Below are 25,726 nucleotides of genomic sequence, written 5' to 3' on the forward strand. Positions count from 1 at the left end.
TTTTTTCATGCATGTAACAGCTGAAATTATGACTCCATTATTATTGTTTTTAACTACTGTACCTGCAGCAGAAGCCTAAGATCCTCTTGATCTGAAACAAACATGTATCTCTCTGTTGGCCCAGCAGCAGCTGCACAAACTGACTGTTGAGTTTCACCAGGTTCTGGCACAGCCATATCTTTGGAAACACACAAAACAGACACAACTCGTAAAATGCCAAGTGTAAAAATCTCTTGTCGTTTGAGAGCACTGAAGATGTTTGAAAATGCTCACCAATCTATGTGCATCCACACTCTGTCTGTAGAAAAATATGAGTTGTCTTGATAGAAGGCTGAGACCAGGACCGTCCAAGGAGCGCTGAGCTCCCCCTGCCAGCTTCTGGCTGGCACACTCATCGAACCTGGCCCTCTGAGTGGCATACTGGAAGTAGCACAAACATCACATACTTTAAATATCACAAATGTATTGTTTAATGCATTTAAGGAAACAGTTTGTGCCTCTAATTTAGAGATAGGACAGTGGATAGAGTAGGAACCAGGGAGAGAGAGTAGGGAAAGGAGCAACAGGTCAGATTTGAACCTGTGCCGCCCACTCTCCAGGACTTTAGCCTCCGTACATGAACTCAGGTTTCTTTGAGTCTCTTAAATACAACCATGAGACAGGCAGCCCCATTCTTAATGCGTCCTGAATGACACAATCTAACTTGCAATAAACGAAGCTGTAACTCTCCTGGAGCTCTTTGGAAAACGCTGACTTCCTGTTCAGTATGACAGCTCGCCAACCTGTCGTTACACAGCAGGACCAGTTAGCACGATAAGCTAGGCTAACTAAGCTACAGACGCAACCCTGAGATTGATTGACACACGTATAGACAAATCAGTGTTGAAGAATAGTGTACTGTTTTGGTATTTCATTAGTGTTTTATAGACATTTGTGGGGACCCTAGACACAGAGCTTGAAATCGGGACGGATGGTGTTATTGTCTGACTCGACAACAAGCTAAATATACAACTTACCTGTCGTTTCAAATCCTGGTAGCCACGTATATAGGACTGGATGATAATGGCGTTCTTCAGTCGCTTTCTTTCATCCTGAACAATTAAAGAAAACATGTTGGAAATGATTCAACTCGACCACTGAAACAAGGCCGAGGACGATACCATGACTATGACCTGGGACACCTATTGAGCAGCGTTGTGAGATGGACTCAGTGTGCAGAGGCCTTTAGTTTGGACATCCAACATCCTGACATTATATGTATGTTTTTAAATATGGATCAGCTGAATCTCCTTTAAACTAAAAACACTGAAACGTAAAGGACATGGTCGGCTTCAAAACAAATCACGTCTAGAGTAAAACGTCATCAGCAGTATGTAAGAGGAGGGAAAGTAAACCTGACCTCAGAGGAATATTTAAGCAGTAAGGACCAGAACGTGAGGCTACACTGTGTCACAACAAAAGGGGGTTAACCTGTGGAACAGCTGGAGAGATCTGGTCGAGATGTTGTGATTGTGTTGGACTAAAAAAACCTTTTGTGGCATTTCAGGGTTAGCTTGTAAATAAAACTTTACACCAATGAACAGTTACCTCTCTTTTTCGTCTTTCTTCTTGAGTGCGGTGCAGCAGAGATGCTTTCTCCTCCTACAAAGACACAAGAGGAAAACTTTCAGAGTGCTCCTTTACACTGTAGTGTCCTCTGACTCCTCACAGCGCTTTTCACACCGCAGGTCACACCTACACATTCACACACTGATGGTAGAGGCTGCTGAGTAAAGAGACCATCAGAAGTAACTAATCCATTCATACACCTCAGACGAAGCAGCGGGAGCAACTTGGGGTCAAGTGTCTGACCCAAGGACACATCATGCATGTGGATGCAGGAGCTGGGGATCGAACCCTCGACCTTACGGTTGAGAGACGATGGACTCTACAAACTGAGCGACGGACGGACATTTTTTAACTAACCTTTTTACTCGCTCCTCCAAGTGACACCTTGGGTCTTGTTTTGAAATCTCCCTCAAAGCTGAACATTGTCAGATTTTTCCCATTGACTGATTCAGAGGATGTCGCTAATATCTGAAAGAGAAAATGAGACGGAAAAACACTGTGGTTAGATCTAATACGTGAACGTGAACGGTGACAGGAATCAGTTTATGGAACAATGGAACAAGAGAAACAGCGTTATCGAGAATCTCCGGCGTTGCACATTGGGTGTTTTCAGGTGTAGCAACTTAACGCAACTCAGATGTCTGAAAATAAAAACTTCACAGCACAGGGATCCAGTTAGAAGCTTCACCGAGCCTTTAACACATTACTCGTGTCTTCCTGTCCCTTTAATTATAAGGCTCCTGTTTGTAGCCTTTGTTTTCACCACCAGTAGTTTCAATGTAATCGATGTTATTAGCTTAACATGCGATGGGAAATGTAGTTCCTGTTCACACTGTGATGGTGGCGATAAGGGGATAATGTGCTGGTGTGTGAGAGCCTTTGTATGTGTTGTTGAATGTGTCCGTGTCACTTGTTTTTGTATGTTTTGTGTTGGACCCCCCTTTGAATACGAGGTGGTTTAGGTGCAATCCTACGGAGCCCCTGAAGTGCCTAAAAGTTTTTCGTTTTTTTTAAATATGTGCGCACCAGAGATGAGACGATCGGGAACATCCGGGCCGATACCTATACCAATTATACGATTGCTGATAGTTCCATGAATCATTTTGGTGTAAGCCTCCCCGCGATGCCTCCATTTCCTCTCTCGTTCGACCATGAAACCAAAACCGTTTTCACATATGCACTCCGGATAATATCTAGATATTTACAGGAGGACTTCTCCGGAGATTCTCCCGAACTAGCCGTTCACATATGCTGCTCACAGCGGGGGACTTTCCCTGTCAGAGGGGAGGGGCCGCGGGGGATTTCCAGAGGTGAGACGTGGCGTAAATAAACAACGCGGAAGTAGCGGCCGAAGCAACAGAGTCCGCTACACGACGCTATAATGAGAATATTTGTCTTTATATCAATGCTATGTGTAATCCAATGGAATGACAACATCCACAAAAGAGAGGAGAACAACATACTGACGAACAGAAAACAGAATGCAGACGTTTGATTAGAGCACGGAGATCGTAGTGGTCGCGTGCAGACACTTTAGCCGGTCACTATATAAACGTCATTCTCTTCCTATTGGCTCGAGTTGAAATCTCCGGAGTATATTCGGCCGCGTTCAGACATCAGCTCCTCCGGATTATCTGTGGAAAAAATACTAAGGGTCTGGCCGGATAAACTCTGGGTAATATCGGAGTAAAAAATTCGGCTGTTTGCGTTTCACACATACAGCTCCTCCTGGAAATCTCCGGAGTTTTTCAGGAGATTTCCGTATGTGTGAAAAGGGTTCAAGTCAGCGTTTGTCTGGTGACTTCCTCTGCACAATAAAAAAAACATAGTCTCTGCATCAGTATTGATGTGTACTACATGCCAGCTTTAAATTGATGCGACAACAAAAAAAGTATCGGCTACTGACATCAGTTCATGTCTCATCATTTGGTGATGTCATAACAGCTGATACTGATGTTGACCCGATGCGTCCGCGGTGCACACGAGTTCATTTATTGTATGCACACAAAGATTTTATAATGTCCACAAGATGTCATCTAACTTGTGCACACAAAAAATATAATAACTTGTGTGAACAATATTTTTTTATGTTTTTTTTTTGTTTTTTACTTTTTGTCACTTCAGGGCCTCCGTACTGAATCACTTCATAAATCAAACAGAAATAACCTAACTTATAATCACAATATTAGTGAGATAAAAAGCGAAATATAAAGCTAATGTGTCAGCAATTAACTTGAGTAAATAAAACAGTAAAGACTGTTAATGTTTACAACGTGTCAGGAGGTTTAAAATCTGGTAAATTATCCGGGTTTTGGTTTCAACAATAGTTAGCTCGCCGGTTAGCATCGCTAGCTAATGACTCAGCAGCTGTCAAGCTTTAAATACATTAAAAACATTATCTGACACCAGAAGAGCAACGGAGGCTTTAAATCACGAAACAACTCTTCGTGTCATGTCGCAGCGCTGTTTTTTTTTCATGTATTTGTGAGTAACGTGGTTTTGTTGACGTTAGCACTGCAGCTAGTTAGCACAGCAGCTAACCACTTTGAGAGGCTAACTGAACGTTTTATTTTACGGTTTTATTACAGGACACACATGTGAGAATGAGAATCGTTTACCTTTGATTCTTTAGTATTAAGGAGTGAAAGTGAATCACTAACTCTGGGAAGGCAGCTAAGGTTAATCCAAACGTCAAAGAAGAACCTCTTTTTCCTTCTCTTTTCTAGAAATCAACACAACACAGGGAACTGCAAGCTTAACTGCTTCCGGTTGTTCGGAGACGGCGGAAGCTGATTGGACAGAATCCGTGTCAATCATATCCGGGGCAGCTCAGACCCGCCTTTCAACCAGAGCAGGTTTATTTGACGTGTGTTTGAGCAGCTGTGCCGGTTATTAGTCGTCCTGTCTAAAAAAAATCTGGAGCCAAACTTCTAAATATTACATTAAAAACAAGATTAAGGGAATATCTCTTTAAATTATCAACCATTTTTCCCGCCAATTAATTTTTTTTTACAAATGTTTAAAAAGGTTTTTGAAGTAAATTGCTCATTTTTTCAACAGTTTCCTGAACATTTAAATAATTACATTTGGTCATCGTGTCCCCTCTACTGTGTCTTTTGAAAAGAGATGTGTTCACTTTTTGTGACTCTGAATTTTAACTTGTATATACATAAATCTCGATGATCAAACCAGGGCTCGACTGATATGGTATTTTTAGGGCCGATACCATTAGAATACAATACAATAGAATAGATGTTTATTGCCATTTGCACAGGTACAGGACAGTACAGGTACATTGGAATTCTTGTGCGTTTCTCCCTGAGTCAGCTTCTACAAAAAAAAGTTTAAAATATATATAAAATAGAATAGCATTATAAGAAAAGAAGAGTAGAAAAGTACAAAAAAAAGTAAAAGTAAAAATAAATAAGTTGTAGTAACAGCTAAGTAAATTAAAATAAACTGTACAGAAGCTATACACTACACATTAAATTCAGAATGTGTTCCCATCATGACATTAACTAATAGGACCTATTTGTTTTTTTTGAACCAGGCTGTAAACATGTTAATCTCTGCTGAAAAAAAACAGACTTTTTAGAAAGGGTGTGTATGTGACTTCGTGTGCTTCTGCAGCCAGCCTCTAGTGGACACTCCAGGAACTGCAGGATTTTACACTTCTACACATCTGCTTCATTTTTCAAGACCGGAGGTTGCAGCTTGGCCGATATGTACAATATAAAACAATATTAGGGAGAAATACGATACTGATATATATTGGCTGATCTTTCATAGATCTATTTTCGAGCTTTAGAGATCGATAGATAGATAAAGATATTCACATGTATTGCGTTGATCCCAACACTTGTGGAAAAGATTTATAATGAAGACACGATGGTCACTCAACTGGAAAGTGCCTGTGTATCACCACCTGACTCTCTGGAGGGTGATAACGCTTGTTGTGATCCATATAAAACACTCTGCTGGTCAAAGAATGATTCAAATGGGATTAGTAAATAAATACTGATGGACTCTTTACACAGAAGCCTCTACCATCAGGGTGTGAATGTGTAGGTGTGACCAAGCTCAAGTGTTTACCATTTAACACTTTGGGTTACCCCTGCAGAAGTCAGTTCGGCCACCCTATAGTCAAAAAAGATGGTATCATTTTCATACATAGATAAATAAAATAACACTTATTTTACGAGTAAATTACTTACATTAAGAGCAAAATTTTACATTAAATAATACAATTTAAATGACATGGTAAAGACTGAGGATGCAGCTCTTGTTGGGTTTCTTTAGCAAGTCTTTACAGTAGAGCTACTTTCCTGCATTAATCCTATTTGTATTATTCCAGGATGAAGGCCTAAGCATAAATTTACAGAACTTTTGATCCAGCCTGCACACACACACACGCACACGCACACACACACACACACACACACACACACACACACACACACACACACACACACAGAGAGAGAGAGAGAGAGAGGTCTGAGATCAAAGGAGAAAGATGGCTGTTAAACTGATGTTGGAGTAGCTCAGCCTGTAGGGACTTGGGTTGAGAATTGTAGGGGTTTCTTTTTTTAAGTCCAGGTGAGGATCAAAGGTCAGGTAGATAGAGAGATGCCAGGTCACTTCCAAGGTTCCGCCGATGTTCCCTTGAGCAAGGCACCGATCCTCCAACAGCTCTGGCACACTCCCTGTGTAGCAGCCTCTCTCCACTGATGCATGTCCACAGGTCCTGTTTGCATGTCTCTCAATAACCAGTAAAAACCAGAATCTCCCCTGGGGGATATCATAGCCCCGATCGGTCAATTTATCCTTATTTTTCCTGCAACGTTATGTTTTGTGCATATATGAAAATGTGCATTAATATCTTACAATATGTTGACTGTCCATGAGTTTTTGTGTTGTTGTTTTTACCTTTTTTTCCTGACTGTTGACTTCCTGCCTTTGCTTTATCTGTCACTTTGTAAACATTTGTTTTTATAAATAAAAGTTATTATTATTACCTCAATGTTTAGGGTTGTTTGCTTGAATAAATAGAATAGAATATGTGTTTATTATTGACATTCAGATAATATTTTTAATATAAATATGTAGAACATCTCACTGGAGAGACGCTTAAATGTCAGAGAGGAAAATAAAATATAACGTGATAAAACAAAAAACAGCTTTTTAACACATTTTCATAGCAGCGTCCTTTAAAACAAAACCTGTTTGTTGGATTAGAACAGCAGGTGCTTTTTAAATGGCCTTTTTTCTAATGACCACATTCAGAGACCGTAATTCATATAAAAACTGTCCCGATTTGTCACCGTGATTTGTATTTTAGTTAATTGTGAAAGTAATTACAGAGGAAATTAAACGCTTTTTTTTTGGTTTTGAAGGGTCTGCTTCCGTCTTGGGTGCCTTATTCACCCCCCCCCCCCCCCCCCCCCCCCCTCCCCACCCCCCTCTGGATGTGATGAAGAGGAGCAATAAATCTACGGTGATCGGTGAAGGCCAATACTAAATGGCTCCATATTTCACCGCTGCTTTAATAGAAATATTCATGTGGGGGGGCCTTTAGTGAAATTAAACCGATGAGGACAAGGGAAGGAGTCCTGCTGTTGGAGGGAAAAAGAGGAAGGGCGTGAAAATGAGTTGAATCGATGAGAGGAATTCAAAATGAAACTCTCGATGTGGAGCATCACGTGTTCTTATGAAGGCCTTTCAAATATGTTTAAATGGCTGCTTTCTTAACGCTGTTTTCTTTTTTTAATAAAAGGCTTTTAGAGCAAAACAAATCAACAGAAACACTTTAAAAATTAAAAACAAAAGGTAGCCGATAACCAGGGATAATTCAGAAATATTTCAACAACAAGTGGAGACCTCTGAAACTCACACACATTTACACATTTCACAAATAAAGACATCCACTCACTCCGTCCTCCACCTCCTCCTCCTCCTCCTCTCTGTTTCTTCTCCACGTCTCCGTGCAGGTCCGTGAACGTCCCACCCCACATCAATCTCCCCGTTATCATCCTGTAATTGGTCATGATCATCAGGGTCCACAATTAAATGGCGATCCTTTACTTGAAAACTACCCGGTGACTTGTTGATTTCCCCCGAGCAAATAAAACGTCCCCGGAGCGCGCTCAGCTGATGAATTGACAAAAACTAATCAGCTTTATTGGTAGACAGGTTAAGGGCAACTGGGTGTCAATAATTCTCATTTTGACCTCCTCTTCCATTAACTTTAAGTGGCTTATTAGACCGGAGTCACCCGGAGCCACGGGCCTATTAGCTCCATCTTTCCTCAGCACAATTTCAATCGGCCTTTTCAATCAGCTCATGTTTGGCTGCTCGTTGCGCACACATTGGGTCCAAAATTTGATTTTGACAGATACTCAAAGCCGGGGGGAAAAAAAATCCAGTTTCTTGTCTTTTTCTGTTTCAAAAACGTTGCCCATCATATTCCCATCTTTACAGCAGAGATGTTTAGTTGCCGCGCACGAACCTACATCACCAAGAATCTCAGAATAAATGCTGCTGGCTGATCAAAATGATTGTAGAGTGGTTGAGGGTTTCAATCAAAACGTGCAGGCCATATATCTCCATTACAGGAGGGCAGTGTTGCGTCTGTCAGCCTCAGCTCTGCAGCGACAGAAGGAGGGCTTTTACTTAAATTTCCCTGTTGGCCTCTCAGGGAGCTCCGGCTCAAGATGTTCATGTTTGAGCATGCTTTGATTTTTTTTATTTAACCCCTCAACAAAAGGAAATATGTAGGTAGGCCTTCTTCTTTTGCTTTTTTAACAAAAATAGGCCTGAACTGAAAATCCAGTTTTACATCAAAAACGCATCCAAATACTTTCCTATGTTAGGCCTATAAAGTCAATGTTTTATTTATTTTTTTATTGTGTATCATAAATAAAGTTATTTTGCATAATGCATGCAGCTCGAGTTAAAGCAAGCCCTTTGCTTTTTAATCAGGCCAATCAAAGAAGAAAATCTGGACCCTTTACGCCTTTTGGAAAAATAAATAAAGAGTGCAGAACTCAAAATATTGAACCCATGAACTCACTGGGATTTACATATTTGATTGTTTTAATTCGTGTTAATGGTGATCTTTGTTATGTTGGATATTTAAACCTCAGGACAGTCCCAGAAAAAAATAAGCAGCCAGAGGAGCAGACTTACTCCCTTTGGACAGCTGTACTCCAAACAAACACTGTACATGAATTAGGCCTAAATAGAGGCAATAAAAAAAATGCATCCAGCTTTAATTGAATTGTTCTCATTCTATATTTTGCGCCATTTTTCTTTAAAAGTGAATTTATGAAGGCAGTAATCGCGCTGCTGCTCAGTGAGGAGAGCAGAGAGGCGGTGTTGGTTTCTGTGACGCGTGGGCCGGCCCCCCTGCAGCCGGCTGCACCAATCGCCTCCATCTGTCGGGGATTAAGTGTGACACGGAGCTCCACTCTCACACTCTGGAGCATATCAGAACTGTCGAGAGGTGGGAAAACGGCGCTTTACTTCTCCTTTCGTTAACAGGCAGGCAAGAGGCGACAAGGACGCGCATCAGGCGGCCCCGATGGAGAAGTCCAAAAACTTTCGAATTGACGCGCTGTTAGCAGTTGATACCCCCAAAGTGCAGACCTCTCCGCTGGCGCTGGTCACCTCCCTGTCCTCCTCCTCCATCATCCCGTCCCGCGTTGGATCCTCGGAGTTGAGCACCAGCGCGGAGTCTTTACGCACAGAGACCCCCTCTCCTCCGAGGATTTCCACCTGCGGTTTGATTCCTAAACCGGGGTTTCTCAACAGTCCACACAGCATGGTTGGATTACACCCGCAGACCACCGCAGGAATCCCCGCACAGGCTCTGTACGGTCATCCCATGTACACTTACTCCGCGGCTGCGCTCGCAGGCCAACACCCTGCCTTGTCCTACTCCTCCTACCCGCACGGCTCCCATCATCACCACAACGATCCCATCAAACTGACAGCCAGCACCTTCCAGCTGGACCACTGGCTGCGGGTCTCCACGGCCGGGATGATGCTGCCCAAAATGTCAGACTTTAATTGTAAGTAGATGTTTTTATTTAAAGCCTTCTGGCACTGAAATCCTAAAAAAAAAAAAACAATAAAGCATGGTAGCCAAAAAAAAAGGCTGATTTTGTGTTTTATAATTCTGCTGATAAAAATGATGTCTATAAAAAGATACTGAGACCTTCATGATGAAACATTAGGGGCCTCTTCTAATCTGTTCCTCACACTCGGATATAGAAAGCGTTATCATTTTTATTTCCCTAAAAGTAGAGTTAGCTTTTTAAGAGATTTTTCTGCGCATATTTCCCTCCGATATGTGATGTTCTGAATGGAGAGGCTGTCACACACTGATGGGTTTTTCTGAGAGGAACTAAAATGGACAGATAATGGACAGTGGGAAAGTGGCGGAGGAGTGTGAAACCCACAGTCGACATGCTATTTGCTCACCAGATACTGCCTTTTTTGTTTTTGCTCGTTTTAGCAGATTTGTTCCAAACGAAGAGGCAAATAACTCCTGCATGGAAAATATTCATAAGTGGATGACCTTGTAGCTTAAAGCATGAGCAGAGAAATGTAGACATTATGACACTATAGTGCAACAGATAGCTGTCAGCTTTTGGGAAAGGCCCTCCTCGTTTTTAATCTCTTAGTTTTCAGTTGATGCCAGAAAATAACTGAAATAATGTGTTAATTAAATGTTTGATTTTTATTGTTATTGCAGCTCAGGCGCAGTCCAACTTGCTGGGCAAATGCAGAAGACCAAGAACTGCATTCACGAGTCAGCAGCTGCTGGAGTTGGAGCATCAGTTCAAACTGAACAAGTACCTGTCCCGACCCAAGCGTTTTGAAGTGGCCACGTCCCTCATGCTCACAGAAACTCAGGTGACAAATCACACTTAGTTTCCTCTGTCTTCAAATTAACAGCACATTCATGATTAGTTTCTTTATTTCATTTTTTTTTTAAAAGATTACATATCCGCACTGTTTCAGATTATTTCTGCACGAGTAGTTTCCCTTTTTACTCCTTTGGTTTAAATTTAATTTGTAAAATTTGTAGTTTTTAAAGATTCCTGCAGTTTGTAACACATGAGGTTAAATGTTGTTCCATGGCTGTGAGTCTTGGTGCTGTCCTGTTAAATTCCATTGTTTTGTTTTGTCTTGTTTTTTGCTGTGCACTTTGAAAATTAACATTTATTTTAAAAAAAAATGCATTTGTAAATGTCATCAAGTTTCTCCAATAATTGATTTTGTCTGTGTATCAACGAGATATATCAAATAATTGTATGGATAAAATAAATTTCAGGATAATTGTAAAACCGTGGAGGTGAGATAGTCAACCTTTACGCAAAGTTTACGCGTCATTACGCAAAGCGATAGCCTCCTCTGTAGGTTCAAATGGATAAATACATTTAAATAAATGTGTTTTTATTTCTTTCTTTAGGTGAAAATCTGGTTCCAGAACAGACGCATGAAGTGGAAGAGGAGTAAGAAGGCCAAAGAGCAGGCGGCCCAGGAGGCCGAGAACAAGAAGGGCAGCAAGAGCAGCCAGGAGAAATCCGAGGGCCTCGAACAGTCGGACTATAAAAGCAAGACAGACTCAAAAAACGGCAGAATAAGAGACTTCAGAGACAGTGACGACGACGACGAGGGGGATCACTTCCTGTACAACTCGTCGGACTGCTCATCGGACGACGAAAGGAACCACGGCAGCGACATCAGCCCGCAGCCCTGAAGACGGAGAGGGCCGGAGGTGACGAGCTCCGTTTATAAAGACTGATGGGGGGGTGTGGGGGTGGTCACCATTAAAAAAAAATGCAGCTGCATGTAATCCTCCAATGAACCTTATGAGCATTTGTTTTGTCAAGAAGAATATAAATTAGGGTCAAATATATCAACAGTTTGATCAACGTGAAAAGCAATAATTCAGGAGAGCTCACTCACCTTTCAGCACTCGGCTGCAGGTGAACTGTGACTCATTGCATGGTTTTTAATTCGCTGTAAACTGGCTCAGGATTCTATACGATGCTTCATTATTAGGCAATAAAGTTCAATAATATCCTTCAGCTCACACCACAACTGATGGTTCAATGTCTGTTCTTACTTTGGCCTGTTTTTGTTCCTCATGGCGTCCCGTAGTGATTCAAATTTACGCTGGAAAAAAAAGTTATGTTTATTTTTATATACTGTATTTATAAAAAAGTAATACAAGTGCATGCTGGATGATTTGTTTAGCGTCATTCTTGGTGCAAACAATGTGAAATAAAGTGTGTTTTTTTTTGTATACATCTCAGTTGAGTGAGTTTTTTTTTTCTTGTTTAAAGAAAATAGTCCCCCTTTGATTTACGGCGGTGTGATGCGGCGCGGACGCGGACAGAGGCTGGTGTTTTTCTCCTTGCTCTGACAGCTCGGGTCATGGGAATTACTGTTAATAGCGCTGTCGGATGTGTGCAAACGTGCAGTGAGAGCAAACAGCAAGTAGGCAGGCAGACGGGGGAAACATTTCACACCACACTGGCAATGGGCTCGCGTTAAGGAAAGCCTTCAAACGGCGCGCTGAGCGACAAGGTGGCTGAAAGCATTTGAAGAATAACTCTCCACATATTCAAAAAGTTTGGTTTTTAATTTAAGAGTTAGAAATAATACTACACTTATTTTCACAAAGTTTTCCTACATGCAAGGCCGCTCATAAAGGGGGGGGGGGGGGGGGGGGGGGGCTTTCAGGGGCCCCTCTGCATGTGGGGCAAAATCATAACCCATCCTAAATTTAAGATATGATACCACATACACCTTAAAATGGTTTAGACTGCTTTTTGTTGGTGATGTTAACGTCCCATTGAACTTAAATGTCGGACCAGTGATGCTGGACTTTGCACGCACCAAGACCTGCACAAAAATAAGGATGGTAGAAAATAAAGGACTTACCCTGAGGCGGCAATAAGTCAGCTCCAAAAGCTGAGGCTGAGGATATAGCTACTGATCCACACATGCACTGATTTGAATACATGGCGTCTGCAGAGAGGCTTGTTCACGCTACCTTTCAGGGGCCCCAGTGTGTCCGTTTCATTTCTCTACTACAAAACGCTTTCACTCTGTTATTTTTATTTTATTTCTAATTTTGTAATTCTGTCGGCCTGTCTGCTTTTTTTAAATATATATTTTTCGGCCCTTTTTGATTTTACTAGAGAGGACAGCTGAAGAGAGACAGGAAATGTTGGGAGGAGAGAGAGTGGGTGGGGGGGCGACATGCAGCAGAGGGCCGAGGTCGGATTCAAACCCACGGCCGCCGTAATAAGGACTACAGCCGCCATACATGGGGGCACGCAAACATAACCGCCAGGCTATCCGGCGCCCTCTTGTTTGTTTTTATTGCACACTGTGAAGCACTTTGTCACCTGCATTAAAAAAGTGCTGTACAAATAATAATTCTAAAGATGATTGGAGTTTTCCCGAGTTCTTCATTTACGATACTTTACTGTAATTGTTCGCAATGCGGTGGAATCTGGAAGGTGAGAAGAAGCCCTGCAGCAAAGGACACGATAAAAAAATATAAAAAATAAAAAACACAAACAGCAGATTATCTAAGAATTTAAAAATATCCCGAGCCGTCCCGTCCAAACACTAAAAACTTAAATTTTGAGTCATGTTTAAAGACGAGACAAATCAGAAACGACCTCTACAAATATACCCGTCAGTGTTTATTTCTTACAAGCATGGAAGATGAATTTATTAAAGGTGTGCCTAATCTATTCATACGGATGTAACCGTGTTGGTTTCTGCGTTGTGTCACAGATGGAATAATGATGAAAAGCGAATGGGGAAACTGTCATCCACCCCGTGTGTTTACATTCTGCATCAGCACCTCGCCATTGTTCCCTCTGTAATCAGCGGTAAAGCTACAGGAGCCGTCGGACTGATTCCGTCCCGTTTGTAGCGGGATTACTGAGCGACATGCTGGTTATCTTCGGCTGTTTGCTTTTGGCTTTTTAGCGGACTAAATCAAAGTTCAGCCGAGGGTCATGGCCAACCTGCGAGCGCCAGGTGAAGCTGACGGCGAGTCTGTGTGGCTCGGGGCTGCAGACAATGGCCCGTGTATGGACTGCACAGTGGGCCTATTGATCCCACTTGACTCCACCTTTGAACTCACACATTCTCCAGTTGTTCTCCCAGTAGCCCCCATTATGTCTCCGTAAAGACACCAGTGCTGCTCAAACCTTTAGTCTCTGTGTCAGGGATCTGCAAGGTCATACCTCTGTACTGCCATCCACACGAGGCCTCTCTTTGAATCTTTTCAATTCTGACCTCCATCAGTCGGGGTCAGGGACTCAAAATCTTCAGCCTCAGTCCCTTTTCTTAAAGTCTGTTTAAAAAAGTCAGAACTGAACCGGGGGGAAAAGTTTGCTGCTCCTGTTTTTACTCTGAACGAATGAATAAGAAAAAGAGCTGAGACTTAACGAGCTGCTCTGATTGGATGCAGCGATGGAAGCGGGTCAAGAGAAGTGGTTCAGTGATTGTACCCGACCTAAAAAGCCTCTGCATGTTTCTAATAAGCTCCACGAGCAGAAACGTGCTCAAACTAGGATCAATATTGGAGATGCTTTTGAAAAATGGAGAGAGGTTAGAACACAGAAAGGTTTACAGACCCATGCAGAGCTGGATAAACACTGAAGCTTCAGAGTCCACCACATGGTGACCTGAGTGAGCATGGACTCTAGAGAGGAGGGGGGGGAGACAGCTCTCTATGATGTTTAGAATTTAGACTGCAGTACCCATTTTAAACACTAGGAGTCAGAGTTACATACTGCTCCTTTAAAGAAGCTGTAAACAAATGGACAAATGTTTAAATGACATCTGGCTGTATTTATTTTTCTCCCCGTTGTTTGTGGATGATCTATACAAACATGTGCTGTTTAAATTTATTATTTGAGTCTTTTAATGTCTAATAATATTTTTTTTTTGTATGTGCGGCTGCTCGTTGTTTGTTGTTGCTGCTGCCCGTCTCGACCAGGACTCTTTGGAGAAGACATTTTTAATCTCCACGAGTTTAACAAATAAAATATAACGACGCAGCGACTGAAGTAGATTTCCTTTGGTTGACCTTGGTGGCCCGTTCGTGACCTCCAACAAAGCTCCGGCCTCTCTTGATTGATACAGACGCCACTGACGGGAGCTTATTAATAAGAGCAAGTATCAAATGTAACAGAACGACTCTGCTATGCTAACCATGCGGGCAGAGGCCGGCGTCAGCGAGCAAACAGGAGAGACCAGACTCACGGCCCCCGGGGGTCACTTCATCAGAGCGTGTAAACACTGAATGAAACCACAGCGCCGTCCCTCTCTGTTCTCGCTGCTCGTGTTTGTCGCTGTCGCAGGAGGCGAGTGGAGATATGAAGAGAAAGGGACCGAAACACAGTTGTACAAACATTCACAGATCAGTTGTGTTTAAGCTCGCGATAGACTGTATTAGTGTGTGTTTCTGTTGTAAACCAGAGTAAATAGACTCCGTTAAAGCGGGAACAATAACTCCAGCTGTGTGAACTTAACAACATTAGCTCCTGTAATGGACTGTGTGTACGAGGTCGAAGGGAAAACGCAGGTCATAGAAGAAGAAATGATAAAAGATTAGAGCTGATGCAGGAGAGAAGTCAAACTTTTAGAGAGTAAAGACGTTTAAATGACTCTTGTTTTAAAAGTCCAATCAGTAAGATGTGTAGAGAGTGAGATGATAAAGGTATCTTACTATCTGATCATTAAGGAAACATGCTATGTTGAAGTGCTCGCTTTTAAGGAGGCGACCCCCACAACACGGCTCGTTTTGGACGCCCCTCGGTTTGCCAGATATGAGAGCAGTTATCAGGTCAACAGGTGTTGCAGTGATGGAAGTGGTCAAGAGAAGTGGTTCAGATAGAAGTGATTGTACCCGACCTAAAAAGCCTCTGCATGTTTCTAATAAGCTCCACGAGCAGAAACGTGCTCAAACTAGGATCAATATTGGAGATGCTTTTGAAAAATGGAGAGAGGTTAGAACACAGAAAGGTTTACAGACCCATGCAGAGCTGGATAAACACTGAAGCTTCAGAGTCCACCACATGGTGACCTGAGTGAGCATGGACTCTAGAGAGGAGGGGGGGGGGGAGACAGCTCTCTATGATGTTTAGAATGTAGACTGCAGTACCCATTTTAACCACTAGGTGTCAGAGTTACATACTGCTCCTTTAAAAAAGCTGTAAACAAATGGACAAATGTCTAAATGACATCTGGCTGTAGATGTTCTCCCTGATGTGTTTGTGTATCATCTATACAAACATTTGCTGCTTAAATCTGTTATTTGGGTTTTTATTGTCTAATCATGTTTTTATTTGTATTTGTTTGTGTGGCTGCTTGTTGTTTGTGTTAAACTCTGTACATTGTGCTGCTTCCCGTCTCGACCAGGACACTTTGAAAAATAGATTTTTTATTGAGGTCAGCGAGTTTCCATCTTGGTTAAATTAAAAAAATTAAATAAAAATTTGGAGGTAGAATATGTAAATGTCAAAGGGTTAACAAAACAAATGGTGTTAATGATCAAACCTTAGTTATTTATTACACACAATATAATACACAATGCATCAAAGAGTGTTGAGATCTGTGAGTCTCTAAAGGCATCGGTGTTTTCAGATAAAAACAAAAACTTTGTACAAGAACTCCTCGAGGAAAACACACATCACAGAAAACTGTTGGTTTGTGTTCTTACAATCCTTCTTCTCCACAGTTTAGTGAGGTCAGTCTGTGTGTGTGTGTGTGTGTGTGTGTTTTACAGTTTGAGCTTGGCCTCTTTGGCCTCCATGGCTCTGGAGGCGACCTGAGCGCGCTCTGACAGCACCGATGCTTGCTCAGCTGCTCCCGGTGACGGAGCATTCTTCAGCAGAAAGTGACTGATGAAAAGCTTCAAGCCCTCCCGCAGCATTCCCAACTTGGGAATTCCTGAGATCCTGGCGGAGGGGAGACAATGAGGGACATTGATTTCAGGCGTTCACAAGAGAAGTTGTGTCACAAGATGTGGGTTAAAAGGGCTTAACCTTTCTGAACAGGTAGAATAGACTTTCAGCTGAGCTAGCAGAGTGAAATTTAAACATCCCTGTAACGACATGATGAGGACGTCGAATCTCACAGACTTTAATCTACTTAATATTTCTGTTTTTGGCACCATGAGGTCCAAATTTTGGATTTCTCTAATATTTTTTTTGATCCTGTAAATCTAACAACTTTCCTGTTGGCCTTGGCTGTACTCTCCAACGCTCTGCTCTCTCCAGTGTTTTGAATTTAGACTGCAGTACCCATTTTAAACACTCGGGGTCAGAGTTACATATCGCTCCTTTAAAACTGCTTGTAGCTCCTGTGAGGAACTTTGGCGCCCCCTGTGGACAAAAACAGCACGTCTTTCCTCTTTGCCGATTCTGAACCTCCTCATAGTTTCAGACATTCAAAATAACTTTAGAAAAATAATTATTGACGCCGATGATCTCGTCTGCAGACATCGGTATAGATTTCACTTTATTTCATGCACGGTTTCAAACTCCTCACAGGAGCTTTTTTAGTTCTTAGCATGCTAATGTTAGCATTCAGCGTCACAGAGCTGCCAGTTTTCTTATCAGCGCTTCTTTAATTTCCATTTTTTTAGTGCATGAAAAAACGAAGCTCACCTTCCAAATATGGCGGCGAGGTCCTCGGGCTCGGTTTCTTTTAGAAGTTTGGTTAGCACCTGACGCAAGAAGCGCACCGTGGGCTTATCGAGTTCTCCAAACTCGATGACCTACACAGAAAAAACACACAGATAAAAGAATCACTGACATTAAAAGGCGGACTGAGCAGAGTGGAAGTTTACGACCTGCAGATGGCGCTTTGCTTACTTTAAGAACGGACAGAGAGAGGCTCTTCTTCTGGAGGAAGCGCGTGACCAGCTGGACCAGGTTGTTGAAGGTGCTGCTGGGAAGGTTTGACAGATCCCTGAACTTGTCCCATAAGTTGAACTGGAAAGTCATCTTAAAGAGAAAAAACAAAAAGAACATTAAGTTAAACTCAGAGTTTATGATAACGAGATGAGAAAAGACTGCAGACAACAAACAGCCTCTCTGCTCAGGTAATCCTCGGGGAACAGATGCAGTTTACATGTGAAAAGCAAACATTCCCGCCGGCTCTGCTCTGAGCTCTTTGATGAGGACAATGGTCGTCAGTTTCTGATACAGACCCGGCGGCGTGCAGGGGAGGAAGTGCGGTCTCGCCCCCATTGTTTGTCCTCACAGTCTGAGTGGACTCATATCAGAGGTAAAGGTGTGAGAGGCTCCCACACTGCAGAGGTGAAGTGAAGGCCACACGCAGCGGGTCACACACAGGTTAAGAGACCGGGTGGTCACACTCACACACACACACACACACACACACACTCTCTCTCTCACACACACACACACTCTCTCACTCTCTCACACACACACACACACACACACTCTCTCTCTCTCTCTCTCTCACACACACACACACACACACACACACACACACACACACACACACACACACACACAATGAGGATGCAGTTCAAACAGGAATGCTCCTCTTCTTCACCTTTAACTTTAAAAACACGATTTTAAAACTGAATACAGAGAAGAAAATTTGGATCATACTTTGATAACATCCGTCCTGAAATCATGTTTGTTGTCATTTAAGTATTCAACCATGACCTGCACGGTTACAGTAAGAGATGTTTTTTTTAATTTTAACCTTTATTTATCCGGGGTCGGTCCCATTTGGGATCAGAGACCTGAGTAAGATGCTCAGCAACATGGTTTCAACATCTCAAACAGAACACATTAAACCAACAGAAGGTTTGGATTCAAGACTCCTCACTGAGGATTTCAGAACATTCAGGGTAACTGAGGTTTTTCAGATTAAAATCAGAGTGCAGGTTGTTCCAAAGCTTCTTACAAATCTGTTCCCATGATTTAAAAATCATTACAGACGGTTTCCTAAACTGTCTGCACATATTCACATTTTAAATTCCTGCACACAGTTTAGAAATCTAGGATCTCAGTGAGGTCTACGTCCGAGCAGCAGACCAGCTCTCTCTCTCTCTCTCTCTCTCTCTCTCTCTCTCTCTCTCTCTCTCTCAGGGGTCAGGCATTATTGCTGGGGGGTCTACCAGTTTGCCCACCCTGACATAAAGATTAATAACAATGTTAAACTATTCTGTATGCATGATGTCTTTATATTGAGCTGTTATTCCTTCAAGAATCACAATAAGCTTTATTTTGAAAATCGAAAATTAAATACAGTGTGTGCTCAGGTACAGAATTAAAATAGATAGAACTTTTTTTTTTGACAGTCACAAGTTGTTGAAGTTCAAGTTTACCTGGAAGCGGCGGTCGTGGGAGCAGAATTTTTCTCCCAGCACGGCGTAATAAGCATTGAAGGCTTTCTCCTGCAGGCAGCAGTCCATCAGAACGTGAACGATCTCTCTCTCCTGTTTGTCCTTCAGGCCCATCCTTCAACACGGAGAGAAACCAAAAGAATCAGAATCAGAATCAGAATCTGGGTTTATTGCCAACTACATTTACACATACAAGGAATTTGACTTTGTGTATTGGTGCTAAACAATTAACAAGGAAATAAAGCAGAACTAGCAACAACTTAAATAATACAGAATAAGAAGCTATTACAATATATAAAATAGAATTTAAAAATATAAAATAAAAAACACAAAATGTACAAAAGGTGCAACGTAGTGGACTATGAGGCAGGACTCTTAAACTCAGAAAAGGATTCTTAAAGCTGCACCACTGAAGTGAAACATGCAGACGAGGACGACAAACCTGAGCAGCTTCTCAAACGCGTCCAGGTAATCCTCGCTGGTCATGATCACACAGAAGATGTTTCTTCTGACCTCAGTGTTCATCCTCTGTTTGCGAGCCAGGTCCAGGACTTTGGCGCTAAACTGAAACACGAGGAACGACGACATCGGGTTAAGTCAGAAAGTGACCTGGATACACTCAGAAACAAGACCGACTTCTCAAGCCGACGTGTCCATAAAGGATTCTGGTGAGAAAACACTGAATGGTTCTGGTCCTGCTCATCTTTACAGTAAACTTTTGGACCGCAGATTTTTTAACTTTATCGGAGGTAACCGGGACACTTCTTCAACTTCAAAGATTATGAATCTGACGTCTGTTTTCATGTATCTTATACTTGAGCTGTACGGACATATTTAAAGGTTATATAACAGTACAGGATGTTTTTAATGAAGCCAACACGGGAAAACAAAACAATCTTATTTGTAGATATATAAAAGAGTGTTAGTACGTAGTTTCATGGATTCATTCATCTTGATAATTTTGTGGATATATCTTTAAATTGTGTCAACCATCCAAGAGTAATTCTTCTTTTAGGTTTGTGAAGCTGTAATACACATGTGTAAGAGACCTCATAGCAGCAGAGTTATATTTGGATTGAAGTGTCTGTTGTGAGCTGAAAAGGAAATGTGACTCTGAGACTGAAGAGATGTATACGTCTGATATTTACGAGTCAAGGTGATTCTTCTTTCTAGCCTTTTAGAGATGAACCGAAGCAGCCACGAATTTGTGGGCTGTACCTTCTAGCAGAATATAAGCAACACTGTGAAGATGAAGAATTTGCCAATGATTGCAAGCGATTGTGAGATCCTGGTCAGCATGGGTCAGCCATGTGTGTTGTGTTTCTGTGTTGTCTGACCACGGCTGAATAAATCCTAAGATGATCCACAGTCTGTTTCACAATTTCATCATTGTCCATCTACTACAGAAACAACCCCCACCTAACAAAGAGTCAAATCAGAAGTCTAATATCTCAAATACAGGGTTGTAGTACCTGTCCTTCAGCGGCGCCCTGTTTGGAGGAAGCGTTCCCTTCTTCTTTGTTGATCATGGGCGCTCCGCTCCACGAGGAGCCGACGATCCACCAGCGGCCCACCTGCTCTGCTGCCAGGAGATTCTCCAGAGAGACCCTCAGTTTAACGTCACTGCCTCCTGCACTGCGGTTGATCTGAGGACACAGAGATAACCATGAGTGGAGCAAAAGGACGCAAACACAAAATCATTTCAGAAATACAAGAAATAAGGCGCTCTGATTAAGGTCACACTAAAAATCATGATGAAAGAAACTGCAGTGCTCTGTACACTGGGTCTATAAAAGGTGGAACTGTGGAGCCACCTGGTGGTGCAAGAGAGGCATCTATGAACTAACAGAAAACTGCATTAGTGATTTCACACCTGCAGAAACCTCCTGAAACACTCCTGATGTTTTCAGAGTTTCTCCTCCAGCCTCCTCGTGTTTATTCTGCAGAAAGTCAGAGTGAGCTGATGTGAGAACGCAGCAGGATATAATCAGGAGAATTCACCTGGAGCCAGTGGGAGGGGGTGGTGACCTTTATTCACCTGTGATCGCTGCACGACCATAGACTGTCTGCACGCCACCTCTACCATCTCTGTGCTCTAATCAACCTGCTGCTGCATGTTTCCTGTTCTCCAGTTTGTTAATGTCTGGGTTGTGTTCACACGTGCAGCTCGCCCTGAAACAATGTTTTTCAGAAGGAGAAGGAGTGTATGTGTGAAAAGACAACACCAACCAGAGTCCTTTGCAGCTTCCTCAGTCTCTCCACCGGCTCGGGATCGTAGCCTGGAATCTTCCGCATGTCATTGTTCTTCAGAGCCATCATGGTCTCAAGCATAAAACGCACCTGATGACACAAACAAACCATGACTTTGTATTTGCTTGAGGAGGTCGGGTAAATTCAAAGTGGTGAATCTGAGTCCTGTTGGTCTTACTCTGGTCTGATCTGTGAACTTGGAGCCCACGTTGCTGGCCTTGCGCTGCCCGTCCGAGATGAGCTCTTTGAGAGCCAGGGCGTCGTCCTTCCTCAGGCCGAAGCCGACGTTCCTCAGCACGAACAAAACCAGCTCGACGTCCTTCTCGGTGAAGGCTCCCACCAGCACTTTGAGGATGTCGAAGATGAGGACAGAGTGCACCACCTGGAAGTTATAGAGGTGACCCACGATCGCCACCAGGTTATCGCACTCTTTGCTCTCAGCCGGATTCTTGTACGCCTCGTCGAACTTTCGCACGACCGTCTCTAAGAAATGAGCGCCGACCTGGAAAATGGTATATCACAATCACACACATGATTCAGTTCTTATCACTGGGCAAATCCCGTCGTTGGTTCAAACACATAAGCAGCCCTCAAAATAACAAAATGAGAATTGACTCTTTGTTGTCTCTCTGACTCACCAATCAGAGAGCCCCGTCTCATAGCAACCGTTGCTGGGCTCCTTCCCGTTTGACAAACTTTCTCTCGGGCATTAGAAAAAAAAAATCGAATCAATTAAATACAAATTAAAGTCGGCAAATCTCGAGGCACTTTTGAATGGGAAGGAGCCCGGAGACAAGAGATTTGGTCTAACCTAGAAACGGCAACTAAGGAGGGCAGGGCTTAACAGAGGTTTACTTTCTGGTGAGGGCGGGGCTTAACAGAGGGTCAATTGTTGAAAAGTCCAAAAGTGTCATTAAATAATGTTCTCAGACTGTGTGGAGACCAAACAGAACGCAGCTCTTTATGATCCAGTTTGAGGTCGTTCACAGGACGGAGACGATCTCACCGAGAGATAACGATCCTACTACACTTTGAGTAAAAGGAGAACCGGGGTGTTAGATATCACTACCCCTCATTAGCTTACAGTGAAGGTGTGTGAGAGATTCTGATCCCTTTGAAAAAAAACAACTCGTTAACTCAGAGGATCAGAAAACCAAACTCAAACTCTTCAAAAGGAAATCCTCTCCAGAAAGTAAAACTTACACAATCGTTATCCCCCCTGTCGACATCACAGAGATAACAACACACACACACACGCACACGCGCGCACACACACACACACACGCACGCACACACTCCTTTACCTCCAGCCCGACGGTGTGATGGAGGATGCTGACGAGCAGCACGTGCTCCATCAGCAGCCTGTCAGGCATCAGGGACGGCGTCACGCAGGCAGCGAGCAGCACCTCTGTCAGCGTGTCATTCATGTCCTTCCTGCTGCAGCTCATGTAAAGCTCCTCCAGCTGACCGCTGATGGACGCCATGTTGGGCTCGCTCAGCCTGAGGAAGCGAGAAAGCGGTTAATTAACGGGGTAATTATTTAGCGCCGTTATCTGTTATTATGAATATAATAGAATCTGTCAGGCCCTGTTTTCACTGCAAGTTCATATTGGAGTTTGAGCACCCTCTGCTGGACAAACTGGGTAATGACACTATTTACAGTCTTCATCACTCCACCGACTGTTTTCTACCTGAAGTCCAAAAAAGATTAAATGTTTTCCTAAATGTACAAGTTAGAGACAAACTTGTCTTGTGCCCAAAATTTTTTTTTTTGCTTTTTGGGCCTTCAGGGCCTCCGTAGTTGTCTGTATTATATCACCTTAAAAAACGCTTCATACCCGTTCAAAAGGAGACAAAACAGACGTGACAGTCTTAAATCACCCTCTGCAAAATGTTCTTGTGTTCTGTCTTTATGTGTTTGAGAGATAAGTTACCTGTTCACCAAGCCTTTCACGTTCCTCTTCAGCTTCTCAAGCTCCGCCCTGCGTTTATCGTCGCCAGTGCCTCGTAAGTGAGGCGGCACGTATTTCCCCGCCGCGGCATTCACCTGGACCTTCAAACATGAAGCTTACAGTTAAGATACAAAGATTCCATGAGACACTTAATGGCATCATAACAGGAGGCACATATTTCTGAACTCACCGTCTCTGACTTTGAGTCCGTTGTGGTGATGTCGCTCGTTCCTTCTTCTTCTTCCTCTGGTTCCTCTTCGTCGTCATTGTCGGAGTCGGCTGCATCACTCTCCTCCAGGTCATCCTCCACTTCCTCCTCTGCTCGCTCATCATCATCCTCCTCCTCCTCCTCCATTTCCTCCTCTGCTCGCTCATCATCATCATCCTCCTCCTCTTCATTTTCATCCAATGACTCCAAGTCTTCATCGCCGGCTTCACTCCCCATCTCATCTCCAGATTCCTCTTCCTCCGACGGCTGAGACTCGTCCTCATCATCATCATCATCCAGCTTTTCAAAGTTCTCCTTGGCCAGGTCCATGTTATCATCATCATCATCAGCGTTGTCGCCGTACACGCCTGCAGCAGCTGATGAGCCGGAGTCCAGCACGCCCAGGATGTAATCGAGTCCGTCGGCCACAAACGACTGAGGCAGACTTTTTTTGTTCCTTCTCTTATTCATCCCCAAGTACCGCTCTAGTTTCTTTATCTCCCTGTCCTCGTCTTCATTCGCCTCCAGCAGCGCCATTCTCCTGGACTCTTGGAGTTTGTTGACCTTCTTGCCGGTCTTGGAGGAAGACTTTGCTTTAGTGTTGTCAGGCTGATCTTCTGCAGGAGCTTCTGACATGTCCTTTTTCTTCTTCTTCTTCTTCTTCTTCTTCTTCTTCTGTTTCTCAGCTGCTGTCCCAGAGTTGTCACCATCATCATCACCACCAGCTAAACTAATACTCTTCTTTCCCTCATAATGACTTTTCATGTTGGCCTTTTTCATCAGTCTCTTGTCTTTGCGCAGCTCCTTTCTGCTTTTCTTTTTCACAAACCTTAAAGCATGGTCACTCTCCACCTCCTCAGTGCCACTCTTTTTAACAAACTCATCCACTGCCACCATGTACTTCTGCAACACCTCGTTTCCCTTCTTCTTCTTCTTGCTGTTCGGCTTCCATTTCCCCTTCATTTGTACAACTAACGTCGAACTAAAGCGAACCAAAGCGAACTAAAGCGAACTAAAGCGCAGACTGACTTTCTTTAAAGATAATAGTTTCTCAGCTTGGCTCACTTAAAGCTGCTTCATAAATAAACACGGATAAATATCAGACGTTTAAACAAATAAATACCTTAAACCACACATGTGTTTCCATGAGGACAACATTGTTGCTTCCTCCTTCTTCTTCTTCGTTTAGATTTCCTGCAGACTAGACGCAGCCAAAGCGATTTGCTGCCCTCAACAGGTCATAAATAAAATCGATTTGGATGCTTTAGAGCAGGGGTGTCCAAAGTGCGGCCCGAGGGCCATTTGCGGCCCGTGACTTCAAATGAAGAATCAGAAAATTTTGAGGCCTTGATTAAGATCGGCACATTATCTTATTTTTCTTTTTCAAGGGCTGAACAATATTCCTAAAATAGAAAATGTTCAGTAACATGTATGTTGTTGTTTTTTTTTTTTAAATCTACAGCTTTTACTATTTTCCACATTTTTTTTGTAAACTCTGAAAAAAAACTTGTGCAAAGTTTTTGCAAACAAGCGGACTGTTGTTTAACCATTTAATGACCTGAGCTAAATGCAGAAAGCTTGAACCACGTTACAGGCTCTGAGAAAAAAACAAATAAAGTAGAACGAAGAAATCTAAATATTTGATTTATTTTATTAAAGGGTTTCTTTAGCGAGCCTTTTGATTCTGATCTACAAAGCCTTACTATTTTTTCAACTATATTCTAAAAAACAAAACCTGTGGCCCACGAGCGATTCTGACACGACAATTTTGGCCCACAAGAAAAAAAGTTTGGACACCACTGCCTTAGATTCTTGCACACAGCCCAGTGCGATGAGGAAATGTTATATCAGTGTTTAATGTTTCACAGTGCTCCCTGCTGAGAAGTGACTCCCCTTCCTGTTTGGATAAGGTGTGATAGTTGGTGCTACCTCTCCACAGGTGCATTTTCCATCAGGGTGCTTACCAACCATTGCCAGTCCATGAGTTAGTGCACAGTGACCCAGTCTCAGTCTTGTCATTACCACACTGTCCCTCCTGTCCAGTGTTTATAGTGGTGCCTGAATAAATGGGTATACTCTTTATTTTTCCCCTAAAATGTTTTTTTTAAAGTCGCTGGTCCAGCCTCTGTTGGAAAAACATGTAAGACTCTTGCATATTTAGTTAGTGCGTACACTAGCCAATTAGAAACAGAGGGCAGGTAACCATGCAAACCTGACATTGTTACCCATCTTAATGATTCTGTTTAACATAATCTGTATTTCTACTATAATACATCC

At 42.7% G+C, this 25,726-nt stretch overlaps 3 protein-coding genes across 5 annotated transcripts in view; 1 reads left to right on the top strand and 2 right to left on the bottom strand.

Annotated features, from left to right (window-relative positions):
- ube3c (ubiquitin protein ligase E3C) overlaps window positions 1–4,380 on the bottom strand; it is a 30,558-nt gene extending 26,178 nt beyond the window's left edge. The window contains exons 1-6 of one of the 3 annotated variants that reach the window (XM_061064107.1): window positions 4,269–4,380; window positions 1,966–2,076; window positions 1,588–1,641; window positions 1,017–1,091; window positions 274–420; window positions 63–178 (exon numbers count right to left, since the gene is read on the bottom strand). In XM_061064107.1, the coding sequence (XP_060920090.1) occupies window positions 63–178; window positions 274–420; window positions 1,017–1,091; window positions 1,588–1,641; window positions 1,966–2,031 (458 nt within the window). In that variant the 5' untranslated portion in view covers window positions 2,032–2,076; window positions 4,269–4,380. Of the gene's footprint in view, window positions 1–62; window positions 179–273; window positions 421–1,016; window positions 1,092–1,587; window positions 1,642–1,965; window positions 2,077–4,226 lie in introns of all 3 variants that reach the window. The other 2 variants (XM_061064106.1, XM_061064105.1) reach the window with 2 other exon arrangements.
- Window positions 4,381–9,069: 4,689 nt separating this feature from the next.
- On the top strand, window positions 9,070–11,415 carry mnx1 (motor neuron and pancreas homeobox 1). The gene is made up of 3 exons (XM_061064371.1): window positions 9,070–9,677; window positions 10,364–10,524; window positions 11,084–11,415. The coding sequence occupies exons 1-3, from the start codon at window positions 9,188–9,190 to the stop codon at window positions 11,372–11,374; spliced, it is 942 nt and encodes a 313-aa protein (XP_060920354.1). The 5' UTR covers window positions 9,070–9,187; the 3' UTR covers window positions 11,375–11,415.
- A 4,781-nt stretch (window positions 11,416–16,196) lies between these two features.
- On the bottom strand, window positions 16,197–24,647 carry nom1 (nucleolar protein with MIF4G domain 1). The gene is made up of 11 exons (XM_061064376.1): window positions 23,432–24,647; window positions 23,224–23,342; window positions 22,594–22,789; window positions 21,468–21,791; window positions 21,269–21,379; window positions 20,512–20,685; window positions 19,482–19,603; window positions 19,022–19,154; window positions 17,529–17,660; window positions 17,322–17,431; window positions 16,197–16,610 (listed from the first exon to the last, which is right to left on the bottom strand). The coding sequence occupies exons 1-11, from the start codon at window positions 24,410–24,412 to the stop codon at window positions 16,433–16,435; spliced, it is 2,580 nt and encodes an 859-aa protein (XP_060920359.1). The 5' UTR covers window positions 24,413–24,647; the 3' UTR covers window positions 16,197–16,432.
- Window positions 24,648–25,726: the final 1,079 nt, after the last annotated feature.

This window comes from Labrus mixtus, chromosome 19 (assembly GCF_963584025.1).
Source record: "Labrus mixtus chromosome 19, fLabMix1.1, whole genome shotgun sequence".
Lineage (NCBI taxonomy): Eukaryota > Metazoa > Chordata > Actinopteri > Labriformes > Labridae > Labrus > Labrus mixtus.

Bases quoted from the DNA above. Each gene is read 5' to 3' on its own strand.
- mnx1 (XM_061064371.1), top strand. From the start codon at position 9,188: ATGGAGAAGTCCAAAAACTTTCGAATTGACGCGCTGTTAGCAGTTGAT. The intron at 9,678-10,363 runs GTAAGTAGATGT...TTGTTATTGCAG, and splicing joins CAAAATGTCAGACTTTAATT to CTCAGGCGCAGTCCAACTTG. The intron at 10,525-11,083 runs GTGACAAATCAC...TTCTTTCTTTAG, and splicing joins TCATGCTCACAGAAACTCAG to GTGAAAATCTGGTTCCAGAA.
- nom1 (XM_061064376.1), bottom strand. From the start codon at position 24,412: ATGAAGGGGAAATGGAAGCCGAACAGCAAGAAGAAGAAGAAGGGAAAC. The intron at 21,380-21,467 runs GTAAGACCAACA...TTGTGTCATCAG, and splicing joins AGTTCACAGATCAGACCAGA to GTGCGTTTTATGCTTGAGAC. The intron at 19,604-20,511 runs GTACTACAACCC...CTCGTGTTTCAG, and splicing joins AGGGCGCCGCTGAAGGACAG to TTTAGCGCCAAAGTCCTGGA.